This window comes from Schistocerca cancellata, chromosome 1 (genome assembly GCF_023864275.1).
Source record: "Schistocerca cancellata isolate TAMUIC-IGC-003103 chromosome 1, iqSchCanc2.1, whole genome shotgun sequence".
Lineage (NCBI taxonomy): Eukaryota > Metazoa > Arthropoda > Insecta > Orthoptera > Acrididae > Schistocerca > Schistocerca cancellata.
Window position 1 is genome coordinate 1,147,863,296 of NC_064626.1, and position 15,856 is coordinate 1,147,879,151.

At 39.0% G+C, this 15,856-nt stretch overlaps 1 protein-coding gene across 1 annotated transcript in view; it reads right to left on the bottom strand.

Annotated features, from left to right (window-relative positions):
- The window catches only part of LOC126135595 (xaa-Pro aminopeptidase 1-like), a 153,697-nt gene that overhangs the window by 11,336 nt on the left and 126,505 nt on the right, over positions 1-15,856 (bottom strand). Inside the window, exons 7-8 of the mRNA XM_049915201.1 lie at positions 11,291-11,411; positions 9,920-10,066 (exon numbers count right to left, since the gene is read on the bottom strand). Coding sequence (XP_049771158.1) covers positions 9,920-10,066; positions 11,291-11,411 — 268 coding nt within the window. The remainder of the gene's footprint in view (positions 1-9,919; positions 10,067-11,290; positions 11,412-15,856) is intronic.

Here is a 15,856-nt window from a genome sequence, read left to right on the forward strand (position 1 = left end):
TGTGTGTTCTGCCGCCACTTGGTGAGTAAATTTTTTGTCTATCTAGTTAAATAATTTTAACAATAATTGATTGTTTTTGTTTTTATAAAACAAATATTAAGCTCATCAGTAACTCTACTGGTGTTACCTAGCCAACTTTGATTACAGCCAAACCTTGATATATCGAATAGGGAAGACAAAATTCATTCGATATGTTGAAAGTTTAGCATAACAAAATTTCTGAGAAAGAAAAAAAGTTTACAACCCATGAATTTTTTTATTATTGTAATGCAATATTTTCACATTTGTGTATGAGGTAGCCCTATGTTTAGTTTTGGTAATATATAAAAGAAATCAAGATAGATTGTTATGCATATTGTTCTACTTCTTCTGAAATAGACAAGAATTTTTAAGTTTAAAATAAAATATTTTCACCTTAAAAAAATTAAATTTGGTAAAAGAACACACAATACGTTCATAAAAATTTCCAGAAATCATTGGCTCTAAAAGTAATCCGTAATTTTCGCTTGCTTTAAACTTTTGATCACCTGTGAGTTGATTTCATTGTCTGTGATTACTGTGGCTTTGGCCTGGCTGGCTGTCACTGGCAGTGCTGCTTCGACCTACCCCTCCCCCTCTTCCCCTTACTTTTCAGGTTTTTTGCCCCACCTTTTTCATTCACTTTCTTCATGGAGTCAACAGTTTCAGCATCTGTTAATGGTGCTGCTATGCAGCATCATTGTCCACATCCATGAAATCTTCAAAACAAACTTGATTAGTGTTATAATGAGTCACCCCTTACGTCCACCCCTTACGTCTACTGTAAGTGCCATATAAAATAAAAACTTTAATCAAAATTCTCATAAACCAATGTCAGAATCAAACTAAGATTTTACATGTGGTGTCACCGCCAGACACCACACTTGCTAGGTGGTAGCTTTAAATCGGCCGCAGTCCATTAGTACATGTCGGACCCGCGTGTCGCCACTGTCAGTAATTGCAGACCGAGCGCCACCACACGGCAGGTCTAGAGAGACGTACTAGGACTCGACCCAGTTGTACGACGACTTTGCTAGCGACTACACTGACGAAGCCTTTCTCTCATTTGCCGAGAGATAGTTAGAATAGCCTTCAGCTAAGTCCATGGCTACGACCTAGCAAGGCGCTATTAACCATTTCTAGAGAGAGTCTCACGTGTATCATCAAGAATGCTGTATACAAATGATGGATTAAAGTTAAGTATTCCAGCAGCTACGTCCTTTTCTTTATAGCATTCATTACGTATCCTGTTTCAGACCTAGCGCCACCTGCGTGAGTTGACGCGTGCAATTCGGCCTCTTCTTGCAACACAGTGTTGGCTCTTCTGCCAACACTACATTACATGTTGCTCATTTTCATCTGTCAACAAAAATCCAAATTTTTTGGGAAGTATTGATGGTCATTTGCTCTTTCACATTTCTCCCCACTTTGTCCAGCATTCCCATAGCACCTGAAATGCCGACAGTTGCAGGTTTGTCATCATCAATGTTGCGGACTGTGATTCAGGCCACTTCATACCTGTAGTTCTCTTTGGTGTTCTTGATTATTCCATTATCTAAGGGCAGGAATTTTGATGTGGTGTTAGTGGTAAAAATTGTATGGCCCTGGATTTTAACTGCAGGATAGTACTGCGTGCACTGCAGTTGTCCACAAACAACACAACTTTTTGATTTTTATGTCATTTTCATATCAAAATCCTTGAACCATTTGGAAAATACTTCTGGAGCCATTCGTGCTTTCTCGTTTGCAGCATACTCCACAGGGAATGACTTACACCCAGAAAAAATTCATAGTTTCTTAGGTTATCCAGTCATAAGTGGCTTGAATTTTTATTTTCTGGTCATATTTGCTGCCAACAGAGTGGTAACATGATCTTTGTTTAGCTTGCCCCTAATTTTTTTCCTCAGAAAGTCAGTTTTTTCTGGAAGACATTGTAAAAAAGTCAAAGTTCATCTGTGTTAAAAAAGTCATCTGGTTTGTAATTTTGAAGGATCCTCTGCAATTTTGTCTTCCACCCATCACAAATTTTGTTATCTACACTGGCACTTTCTCTACTCATTTTTTGGAAAACAATACCATGTTATAGCCCGAAATTTTTTAACCCCCCATTACTTAACACAAACCTTATTGCATCTAATTGACTGTTCTTCTAAATCTGGAAACTCAGGCTTTCGTTGTCATTACCAATCTGTCCCTTCACCTCTGGTAATCATGCAGTCTTCACTCTTGATTACTGTTAACAGTGTGCTTGCTGGAATCCAAAACTCTGCACCTATGTCTTTCTTTTTCTTCACTCCTGCTTTCACTTCATCAATTAACATTTCCACTTAGAGCCCATGGCTGACACTTACAGCTCACACTTAATAGAAACAAACACTGCCTAACATCTCACCTGCACAGAGGGTGTGGTAACTGCAGTGCAACTCGGATCTCACTAACGCATCGATGCAGGGAGAGAATGGACTGGGATTTCCTTATTTATGTCCACTTAGATATATAGAGGTACCATACGAAAGACTTAGATATAGAAAGGTGACTCTGATACAAAGAGTTTTTGTCCATTGAACTTCGACATATAGAGGTAAGCCCGCATCTCGTGGTCGTGCGGTAGCGTTCTCGCTTCCCACGCCCGGGTCCCCGGGTTCGATTCCTGGCGGGGTCAGGGATTTTCTCTGCCTCGTGATGGCTGGGTGTTGTGTGCTGTCCTTAGGTTAGTTAGGTTTAAGTAGTTCTAAGTTCTAGGGGACTGATGACCATAGATGTTAAGTCCCATAGTGCTCAGAGCCATTTGAGCCATTTGATATAGAGGTAAAATCTGTCATTCTTGAGCCTTCCAAAAACTTCAATATTAAGGCAGGTTTTCTTCAAAATATCAAGGTTTTGGGCTTCAAAGGGAAGGAAATGAAGATAAAATTTGATGTAGACATGTCTTCGATATATTGAGGTTTGACTGTACATCTGTGGGTTTGGGGAGGGGGGGGGGGGGGGACCTTCTGTATAGAAAATGGATTCATGTCCTTATTACCAGACGCAGCAAATTCTAACTGATAAGCTGTTTTCAACAACAAACGATGACGGTTCAAACCTGCACCTGGCCATCCGAAATTTAAGTTTTCTGATTTCCCTAAATCACTCCAGGCTCTCTGAAAGAGCAGGGCCAGTTTCTTTCCCCATCTTTGACACAATATGAGCTTGTGCTTCATCTTTAATGACCTCAATGTCGAGAAGATGTTAAACCCTGTTTTCATTCCTTCAACCACAAATGTGTAGTTGGGTACTGACAAGCAAGTGTAGGAATCCAAGTGCCCTTACTAAGTTTTGGCAATAGCTTTAATTATCAACTGCATTTTAATGTACGTTCTGTGTAATAAAAGCCATGAGTCAAAGTATGTAAATACATCCAATATGGAAAGGATAGTTGTTACCACATAGAGGAAGTGTTGAGTTGCAGAGAGGTACAATGAAAAATAGTGCTCAAATATTAAAACTTTTGGAAAAAGTTCTTCTTCTGCATTAGAAAACACTCACATGAGAGACTGCATGTACAAATGGCCACTGTCTCACGGCACTGGCACCCGAATGCCATTATTATTGATATTGTTGTCATTCCATCCTGGACTTTCCAGTGTTTGATTTCATGCAAGTACATTAGCATTTTCCTCTGATAGTGAAGACAGTGAGTAATACAGGCTGAACTGTGAACTTATTGATCAGCTTATCATTGTATGATGCATTTTAATTCGTCATCCATCTGCCCAAGAAATTGTAGACATAATACTTCATCTAGTAACTGCTCAATATAATCAAGTTTTAATTTTTTGATCCATTTTCATCTACAGCTGCACAATGTGCAAGAGATATTTGGGTTTTTATGTTAATATTAACAGTTTTACATATAATATACCTTTGTACATAACAACGCATATTAATATATCAATTAATGATGAATACTTAAATAAATGTTGTTACACTATATACAGAGAGATAAAATACAAATGTTCTGAATGAGACTACATTGGTTAACATAGAAAAATTTATTTTTGTAAGTATTCATTTACTGTGTAAAAGCAGTGATCAACCAAGTATGACTTCAATTTAGATTTGAAGTGACCAATGTTTTGTATGTGTTTAATGGTATCTGGTAAGGCACTGTATAGTTTGTTGCTAGGATGGATAAGACTGTTTTGAAATAACTTTGTGTTGGTGCTTTGAACATGTACATCCAATTTTTGTCTTGCCTCCATAGCTGTGTATTGTGTGATTTTGAGTGATGAGTGGTCTTTTTGTATGTAAGTTTTGCTTTAAATACATTATATTTTCAAGTATATATATGCAAGGAAGTGGCACGATCATCCTTTTTTGAAACAATGGTCTGCATGATTTGCGATTATCTACCCCTTCCATTATTCTTATAATTTTTTTTTGAATTTTGAATGTTTTGATGGCACCTCCAGAATTTCCCCAGAACATAATTCCATACTGGAGGTGAGAGTGTACGACTGCATAATATACACACTGAAGAGTGTTGTAGTTGGTACAATTTTTTAATGTATGTAACACAAAACAAGAAGTACTTAATTTTTTGATCATTTGCTCAATATGTGCTTTCCATTTCAAGTTGTCTTGTAGATGAAGTCCAAGAAATTTGGTACAGGCTGTTTTGGCAATTGTCTGTCTGCATAGCTCTAGATTGGGTGGTATCAGATTTTTTTGTTTGTGCTGTGTGTATATCCGCTGTTACAGTTTTTCCAGTGTTTATTATTAAGTCATTATCATCAAAGTAACATGTTAGGCTGTCAGTGGCTTCTCTTATCTTTTTTTACAAGAGTTTCTTCTGAGTTTCCTGTAATTAGAACACTCGTATCATTAGCAAATTGAAATATTTTACTGCTGTCGTTGCTTATGTTTAGATCATTTACATAGAGTAAGAACAGAACAGGACCCATTACTGATCCTTGTGGCACTCCATATTTAACAGTCAGTACCTTGGAATTATATTTCCTAATGACATTATCCCTTTCCTGATCTATTTCCACATGTTGTTCCCTGTTCTTAAGATAAGAGCTGAGCCAGTTGTTACCTGTTCCCCTAATGTCAAGATTTTGTAGCTTGTGTAGTAATTTGTCATGATTTATGGTGTAAATGCCTTTGACAAAACTTAAAGTATGCCCATGGTAAGTTTTTTGTTGTCTAATGCTATCAGTGCCTCTAATAGAAAGGAGTGAACTGCTGATTCAGTTGAATTGTTTGCTGTAAATCCATGTTGAGATTCTGACAGAATGCCATTATCCTCTAAGAAGTCTGTTAGTCTCTTATTGGAGAGCCTTTCTAATACACTACTGGAAATGGAAAAAAGAACACATTGACACCGGTGTGTCAGACCCACCATACTTGCTCCGGACACTGCGAGAGGGCTGTACAAGCAATGATCACACGCACGGCACAGCGGACACACCAGGAACCGCGGTGTTGGCCGTCGAATGGCGCTAGCTGCGCAGCATTTGTGCACCGCCGCCGTCAGTGTCAGCCAGTTTGCCGTGGCATACGGAGCTCCATCGCAGTCTTTAACACTGGTAGCATGCCGCGACAGCGTGTACGTGAACCGTATGTGCAGTTGACGGACTTTGAGCGAGGGCGTATAGTGGGCATGCGGGAGGCCGGGTGGACGTACCGCCGAATTGCTCAACACGTGGGGCATGATGTCTCCACAGTACATCAATGTTGTCGCCAGTGGTCGGCGGAAGGTGCATGTGCCCGTCGACCTGGGACCGGACCGCAGCGATGCACGGATGCACGCCAAGACCGTAGGATCCTACGCAGTGCCGTAGGGGACCGCATCGCCACTTCCCAGCAAATTAGGGACACTGTTGCTCCTGGGGTATCGGCGAGGACCATTCGCAACCGTCTCCATGAAGCTGGGCTACGGTCCCGCACACCGTTAGGCCGTCTTCCGCTCACGCCCCAACATCGTGCAGCCCGCCTCCAGTGGTGTCGCGACAGGCGTGAATGGAGGGACGAATGGAGACGTGTCGTCTTCAGCGATGAGAGTCGCTTCTGCCTTGGTGTCAATGATGGTCGTATGCATGTTTGGCGCCGTGCAGGTGAGCGCCACAATCAGGACTGCATACGACCGAGGCACACAGGGCCAACACCCGGCATCATGGTGTGGGGAGCGATCTCCTACACTGGCCGTACACCACTGGTGATCGTCGAGGGGACACTGAATAGTGCACGGTACATCCAAACCGTCATCGAACCCATCGTTCTACCATTCCTAGACCGGCAAGGGAACTTGCTGTTCCAACAGGACAATGCACGTCCGCATGTATCCCGTGCCACCCAACGTGCTCTAGAGGGTGTAAGTCAACTACCCTGGCCAGCAAGATCTCCGGATCTGTCCCCCATTGAGCATGTTTGGGACTGGATGAAGCGTCGTCTCACGCAGTCTGCACGTCCAGCACGAACGCTGGTCCAACTGAGGCGCCAGGTGGAAATGGCGTGGCAAGCCGTTCCACAGGACTACATCCAGCATCTCTACGATCGTCTCCATGGGAGAATAGCAGCCTGCATTGCTGCGAAAGGTGGATATACACTGTACTAGTGCCGACATTGTGCATGCTCTGTTGCGTGTGTCTATGTGCCTGTGGTTCTGTCAGTGTGATCATGTGATGTATCTGACCCCAGGAATGTGTCAATAAAGTTTCCCCTTCCTGGGACAATGAATTCACGGTGTTCTTATTTCAATTTCCAGGAGTGTATTTTGGAGAAAACAGACAGAAATGCCAATGGTCTGTAGTTGGAAATATCATCTTTGTTCCCTTTCTTGTGTAATGGCTTTACTTTTGCTATTTTCAAACATGAAGGAAAAGTTCCTGTAGCAAAAGATAGGTTACATAGGTGAGTTAAGGGCTCAGTGATCAAGTCCCCACATTTCTTTATAAAGAAATCAGGTATATCATCTATGCCTGCAGAGTGTTTCATTTTTAGACTTTTTATTGTGGGTTATTAATGTTTTCCAAGCCAGCCTTTAATACTATATTATTAACTCTATTTTTGTAAGATTTGGTTTCTTTCTGTACAACTTGCCAGATTGCTTTGGTTCTGTTTGAAGCATCTTCTATGCATTTGTCATTGTCTCTCGTTTCTTTGCCTCCTTTATTATTTTATTTAAGATAGATTTATATTTTTTAAAGTAACTATCAAACTCCTGAGTTGTGTTGTAGCTTCTTGCAATTTTGTGAAGGTACCATTTTCTAACACAAGATTTCATTATACCACTAGTAATCCACTTGTTGCTTTTAGTGGTTTGGGTTGTTTTGGCTTTCAATGGAAAAGCAAGATTACAATAATATTTAAAAATATTCATGAATGTCTGAAACTTATCAGAAATATTTTCCGTAGTATACACTAGCTCCCATGATTCTTTTTGGAGATAATTCTGGAATGTTTGTACTGCATCATTACTGATAGTTCTGCCCGTGTGTGTAGTATTCCTCATATAATTATAGAATGGATTAGTGTATACACAAAAGCTTATAGCCTGTGCATGATGGTCTGCCAGTCCAGCTTTAATTACAAATGATTTATATTTTGTTTTGGAGCTAATTATTATTTGGTCTATAGTAGTACTAGAATGATTCGTTTCATGTGTAAGGGAGTGGATTGTAATCTCCAAATTATTGGCTGTTAATATGTTCATCAGCTCAGATTTTGAATTGCTTCACTTATTAAAGTCTGCATTTAGGTCTCCACATATAAGAACTGTTTTTCAATTTGTTACTACTTTATTTAGTAAAGTATAAAGCCGAGTGTTGAATTTTTTTAGGTGGGTATCTGGAGATCTATATAAACATATTACAATTAACTTGAAAGCTGGAATTTCTATGCCCGATATTTCAAAATCTTTCTCAGTGTTTAAGGATTCAACATTTGTCTAAGTTATTGAATTTGATATCTTTCTTTATGTGTATGCAGTTCCCTCCATGTGTAAACTGATTTGTACAAGTTTGTGCTGCTAACACATAATCCGTTATTTTCACTGTCTTTAACTCATTTTCTTTCAGCCAGTGTTCAGTTAAGCAAAGTATATTAACACATCTGAGTTCACTTGAGAATAAGATTTCCAGCTCTCTTTATTCCTAAGTAACTGTATATTCTGATGAAGAAGAGTGACCTGGTAAGATTTTAGGTTTGTTCTGATTGTACTTGGTTGACCACTTGCCTTTATTCCTGAATTTAAATTATGTGGGAAATCTTCATTCTCATCTTGAAGTGTGAGTTGGTTTTTTCCATTGGTCACAAGAAAATGTCCTGATAGTGAAAGGGGGCAGTTCTCCATCTCTTTGGTCATTTTACTTGTGTGGTCGATGTTGAGGTGGATTCTGTTTTTGCTGCAAGGACTGCTACTGGAGGTGGTGTTGATAGATGCACTAGTTATCCTAATTTGGTCTTGAGGCTTTTTGGGAATAAAAAATCTTGTAGATGACATGGTCACCTTACATTACTTCTCACTGGAATTGCTGAACTTCCTCCTGTTGCTGGGGTGGTAGTAGTTGATTGTTGGTGTTCACTGATACATGTAAAATTAGATGTCCTTGGTGATACTTTTGAGACTGGATCTGCTGATGTCCTTAGTAGGTCTCCTGTGGGTACTGCTTCTTGTTTCCAGTGCCCAGTTCTTGTTGTATCTTGAATATCTTCGGGTGTAGAACTTGGTTCAGTTGCTTTTTCTTGGGTTAGATGCGTTTCCTGGTATCACAGCCTGGTTTAGTCAATGGTAGTTTTGTTTTGCTGTGACTTCTTTGAGTGATGATGGCGTAGTACAGTTCTTTTTTGCGGCTCCTCGTTTATCTTTCATAACTATCGAGTTAGATGGGTCTGTTTTTGCTACTGATTTTTCTTGTGTTTTTCACTGTCGTATTTGCTGAAAGGTCTTCTCATGGTATGTTTGTTAGAGTTGGTATTTGCAGATTGGCACCTACTGCTAGCTGTAAATGTCTACATAATTTCTCTTTGCCTTCCATTCCCAAGTGAAGGCCATGCTTTGTATAATCGCTTCTGCTGAGGAATGTATTGATGTCCATTACCATTACTGCTGTAAATCATCATATAAATAATAGGAATTAAGCTGTTGTATTTTATTAATGGGCCAACTACTGTACACTTCATTCTTTCATGAAACATCTTTGATATACAGACTAATTGCAAAGTTTGTTTAAAATACAGCCTTTTTGTGATCACATGATTTCAAAACTTTACTGGAAAGCCATAAGTGTCCATGATGGGTGGTGGGAGGTAGAAGTGGGCACATGCCTTCCTCCTGGAAGCTGGAGTACACAGTTTTGAAGACAGTCTTAATTTAGCCATCAAAATGTATATTTGGCACACGAGTAATATGAATTCATTACATTAACAATGTAGGAAAAGAAGACACATCAAGTTGGCGACAGGTATAATTAAAAGACACTTACATAAAGCTTTTGGCTATGGCCTTCATCAGCAAAAGAGAAACAGACACCACTCATACATGCAAGCAAGCACGCATCATCCATATATGACTGCCACCTGATTGTATATACATAATGAGTATGGGGGATGTGAATAATTTGGCCACTGACTATGCTTACTCACTACAAGAGAGAAGGCACTGAGATGTACAGGTTGTCCAAAAACTGACCATGTCATGTAGTGTTGGTAAAGGTTACTCCAGGAAATGGTCAGAAAAAATTTTGCTGTTTCATGCACTGATGTGTGCAGACTTCATTAAGAACATTCCAGTATCACAAGTAGAGCAAACTCAGTGCCACAAGCAGTATTACATATTACATTTTTCTAAAAATATACTTTTTGGACATCCTGTCAAGATGATAGCTTGTTATCATAATTACCCGGTCTCTCTTACCCTCTGTTCCATGTAAGCAAAGAAGTCACAAAGTGCAGCTGCATCTCGTATGTGAGCATTTTGCATTCCACGAATTTCAGCAGAATTTTTGACTGATTTCATGAAAATGATTGGTGATTGCTGAGGCATCCACTTGTTTTCACTGACCTTAAATAATGAGAGAGATTACACAATATATATTAATATCAGAGTAATTATTAATACATATGTAAAACTTTTTAAAACTTGGTCTATATAAATATACAATTGTTGTAACAATGCCCTGATCCAGGCGAATAATTTTTAAAAACAGAAATGTAAATTTCTGAATTTATTGTTCTAGTCGTTTGGATAAAAATTCAGGGCAGGCAACCACTCACCTACAGGTGGAATGTGGGTGGCACACGGCATTCGCAAAGATGATTTAAGTGTTAGTTTTTGAACATTTTTCTACAAGTTTGATCTAAATTTTGTATGAGAATACATTAACAACATTTCATCTGTAGGTTTATTGTTTTTGTGCTGTTTTTATCATCTGATTTTTATTGTTGTACTTTTCTAGTTTTTTGTGTAGGGCCTTAGAATTACTCATTATAGCACATGTTTGAAAAATAAATGACTTAGTTGATTGCTCATTTTAGTATATTGTAACCTATCTCCTTCATGTATTATTTTTGCAGAATTGCTGCCTCTACAGTTTTCTAAGGTGAAATAATTAGTGAGAGGTATTCTATTTCATCTGAATTTTACTTTCTTGGTAAATTAATGATAGTAATAGGAGGGAAGAAAAGCTGGTGTATTTTTGTTCTGAAGAAGAGATAAATGTACATCACAGTGATGCTTATTTTCTGTGTTTCTTAAAAACACTTTACTTTTCGCTTTGAAAAACACTACTTACTCTCTTTAAAAGATATCATGTCTAAAGGCACTAATGAAAGTGGGAGGCTTCAGGAAACTCTATCAGTAATTTTATTTGACAGTGTGTAACTGTAGACGAGATTGCCTCAACATCTGGATTTTCACTTACGTTGTTATGAAGCAGAGCATGCCATAATTTGGTGAAGATTTAGTGAAGGAACAAATTCCTATTTGTTTTATTTTCTAATTATTATTTTTGCATAGTGAAAATTATGTGATACAATATATCTCTCACTGTGCAACAATCTGAGGAGAAAAAGTGGCTCATAGGCATAATACTAATACAAATTTTTCTTTAACTAATTTGAAATTAAGGTATGCAGTAAGCTTACAGAAAATACAACAATTTGAAAATATGAAGGCTTTGTGAAACAGAATTCATAAGCTGTTCCATGCAATGCATATGAATAACTTGAAAACTGACTCAAAGATGCATGCACCTTACTAATTCAGCCAGACAGATGCTATCCTTACAGCTGAGTAGATGGCCTGGCTGGCACCTTTGCTGTAGGTACACTCTGTTGGGAGGAGCACAGTGTTCCACTGCTGTGACTCAGTGTGCAGACCAGCCAGGATACTTGAGTAAGGCCGTACGCTGCATAACACACAGAAAAGAAAACCTCTTATGAAAAACATATACTACATCAAGGAGAAAGATGGATGGTAAGTATTAAGTCTCAATTACAATGTTGTTGCAATTATTTTCGTGGGCAGTTTTTTAATGTTCCATTGTGCACCAGACTTAGATGTGATCCCTCCTCTTTGAAGATAATATCTTATAATTAACACACATGAGCATATGTTTCAGACCAGCTCAGGGCCTGCCACTACTAATGTGAATATTTGGAAACAAAATGAATCAAGCCATGACATATGTCCAATGTCTTAACCTGCAAGTCATGAAGTTAATGGTTATTGACTTGAATATTAATCTGTATTAAGTTTCAATGTGCCATAAAGGTTCATGACATATGTTGTGCCAACTAATAGAACATTCCATACAGAAATCATTTTTATTCAAAAAATACCTCCGCACGTAATAAACTACATGAGTTAAAGACTGAACCATGAATAATGTACCAAATATGTCAGTTAGATTACACATATTTTACATTCTTTTAATATGTCATCAATTCATTCATTAACTGCTGTAGATCTCAGATAAGTTAAACATTAACGAAGAAAAATAGCAGTCATAAACTAAGTTTTTATACTGTATCACTAAACTGCTGTGTACTAATCATGCATAATAATAATCAGTGACGACATGCAGACATTCCTGCTGGATAAAGGCCACCTCCAGACTTCTGCATGCATTATAGTCTTTAGCTGCAAACATCCATGTTACTCCTTCATGTTTTGTAATGTCATCTATTCACCTGCCATTAGACTGTTACCTCTGTCTTTTCTTATCTCTCTGAATCCAACAAAGAACTACTTTCGATCATCAGTCATCTATACTCTCAGTTATGAGTACATGTTCGGGTCACCTTCTTCTTGTTTTCATTGCAGTCATCATTACATTTTCCACTCAAGTATGTTTCATGACCCATTTAGTTGCTTTCTTGTTTCTTGCAGTAAAGTGCGACATACACCTCTCCATTGTTTGCTGAACTATCACAGCTTCTGAATGGTTTTTACATTTGAAGTCCTTGCCTCAATATGCCACGACTTGAAACAAGCAATTATGTGCTGGGTAACCACTTGTTTCAGATTTACTACAAATTCCACAAAATGGCCTGCCTCAAGATTCATTTCTCATTCTTATACTGTTAAAGTTATATATCCATGACCTGCCAGAAACTGTCTTGCAAATGGCAATGACATCTGGACTAGAAACAGTGACCTTGTGTTTATTTCAGGACACGGAAACTAAAAATTAAAAAAAATAAAAATAAAAAAAAGGGGGGGGGGGGGGGAAATGAGCAGATGGCATCGTTGGCTGGGAGGCCCATACTCAGGGGGGTTCAGTCGCCAAGTGCAAGTCTTATTATGATGATGAGGACAACACAACACCTAGTCCCGAATCAGAGAAAATCTCCAACCCAGCCAGGAATCAAACTCGGGCCTGCTTGCATGGGAGGTGAGCACATTACCACCCAGCTAAGCAGGCTGACAGTGGAAGCTAAACCCAAACCCAACAAAGGTACATTTATGAATGAGAAACTTCAATGTGGAACGAGTAAAGAAAGTCCACTAACATAAGGTTTGTGTGTTTGCTATAACAGTAGATAATCACAATTAATATTATTCTACTCATGGCATTAATGAAGGCATTAGCTATAAATTTACACAGTGTAAGACTGGGGGCTTATTCCACTCTTTAATTTATCCCTTAGAATATTTGCTGGTACCCGTAGTCCCTAAATCTGGGTATTCAGCTAATTTGTGATGGAACTGTTCAATGAAATATTTATTTAAATTTATCTGTGATTTCCTGACTCCCTGCATGCATTGGCCACTTGCTAAAAACTTGGAGCTCAATGTAGGGAGTTCCACTTTGAATATGAGTAATTGATGCTAAGTCTATCGGAGAATTGTTTCTATATCTGTTGTTGTTGGTGGTGGTGGTGGTGGTGGTGGTGGTGGTATGTGTATCAAAGGTGAAGCCGACTGCTGTTATCACCCAAAGTTGGCATCATATAGTAAATGTACTGATACGGGAACTCCAAGGTACTTAAAGTGTCTGTTTGATGTTAGGTTACCAATGTACAGAATATTAATATTGCTCAATTTTGTACAATATGTATTTATTTAGCACTGTTGTATTATCATAGGGAATAATAGCCTTCTTGTCAACAAATCAGCAGACTAAGAGATTCTTCAAAGAGCATAGCCAGTCAAACTAATGTTTTGAATAGCTTACAATTTCAGTTTGTTGGGTACTTCAACATTAAAATTCCCTTATATGAGTGCTTGGTGTCTGTTCCGCCAGACATGCTGAAAGAACAGACACAATGTGGGATCCAAAGCTATGGTATGTACAAGATCTGTTCAGAAAATTCCAGACCTTTGTCCACAAAATTTTTCTACACTTACCTTTTACTTATTGTGTACGGTCTTCTTCAAAATGCTCCCCTCCACAATGCTGTTTCCACTTCTGCAAGTGATTTTGGTAAGCCTCTCTTTGGAACACATGAAATGCTGCCTGCAAATTTTCTTTTAACTTATCTATCATTGCAAGTCTTCACCAACAGGTTTTTCAACTTTGGAAATAAAAAAAAGTTTGCTGGGGCCAGATCTCGAGAGTACGGAGGATGAGGCAGCACAGTGATTTCGTTTTTTGTGCAATAGTCATGCATGACTCATGAGCCATGGGATGAACTTGGTGGCAACATGATTTATTCCAAGATGCTATGTCAGGATTTAATGACACAATCCAACCACAATTTTACATTCTTTTGCAATCTCTTTGACAGACAGTCTTTGATTGGCATGCACAGTTTTGTTGACTTTCCTGACATGAGCATCTTTGGTAGATATCAAAGGCCTTCCTGAACAAGGGTTATATTTAACTTCTGTCCGGCCATTTTTAAACTGTGTGAGCCATTTCTAACACCAAGTATGGCTTATGCATTCATCACCGTAGGCTCTGTAAATCTTTCCTTGAGTTTCATGCGAAGTTTAATGCAGAAGTGTTACTCCTCTAACACTGCCATCTCGAAATTTGTAAACTGTGCAACACAACGTTCTACTCAATACAGCACTGAAGAATACCCAACTGACATACAACTATGAAACTTCTGGCAGTTACACATTAAACACAGGCGTGTACAGGGATGACAACTGCATTTCACTCTAACACACCATTGGCATGAAATTACAAATGTTCCAGAATTTTTTGAACAGACCTCATATTATGTAAATTGAAGGGAAAGGGACAAGAAAGGAAAGGGAAGGGAAGGAACTAATGATCCCAGCTGTATCAGGACTTTGTGCAGTATCAGCAGCAATGAGTGAAAAAGCATGCCAGACTGGGACTCAAACCCAGGATCTTCTACTTACTATGCAGTTGTGTTACCCAATGTGCCACCCAGACAGTGTCTGTCGCAAATGTGTGGACTATCTCAGCATGCTCCCGACTGACTCACACTTCCACCTAACACAACCTATCCGCAGTCCCCATCCATGTCCTCCAGCCTCACTAATTTTAGATTCCTGCAGGAGGTCGAACACAAATGTGCACCCGCACTGAAGGTTTTGATTCACTGCTCGTCGAGGAAAATCAATTATATGAAGGTGTGGTGTCTGTTCTTTCAGACATGCCCAGCTAGGTAAATCAGTTATATTAATGTGTGGTGTCTGTTATTTTGGACATGTCTGAAAGAACAGACACCACACATTTGTATAGTTGGTTCACCTCAATGGGCAATGAATTCACAACCTTCAGTGTGGGTGCACATTTATGTTTGACCTCCTGAGGGAATCTCAAATTAGTGACCATGGAGGATATGTACAGGAATTGCAAATAGGTGGCACTAGGTGGAAGTGTGAGTCAGCCAGGGAGCGTGCCAAGATAGCCCACACATTTGTGATAAATACTGTGCCCTGGTTAACGCAAGTGCCTAGTAAGCAAGTGATCCCAGGTTTAAATCCCAGTCCAGCCTGCATTATCACTCATTGTTTCTGATTCCACACAAAGTCCAGATGCAGCTAATATTGGTAGTTTCTTCCTTTTCCCTCCCCCCCACTCCACCCCCCCCCCAACCCTTCCCCTCAAATTAACATAGAATAAAATTACACTTTGGACACAAGACATTAATGCAAAGTCTGTATGGCAATTATTTTTAAATTTATTTCTATTACTGGGGACTGTAAATCACCATCTGAACATTGTTTTTGGAGGTTACTGATTATTAGATATCAGCAGTAGTACTTCTTTCTACAGATATTAAGGAAGTTTACAAGTGGTAAAAAATTCCTTTAAACTGCTGTCTTTACAAAAATGCCATCCAGTACTGCACGGGCACTTCAGAACAATTTGTTAGTACTAAATCCTGGTGAAGAACTCCTTTGTGTTTCCCAGATATGATAACTGTT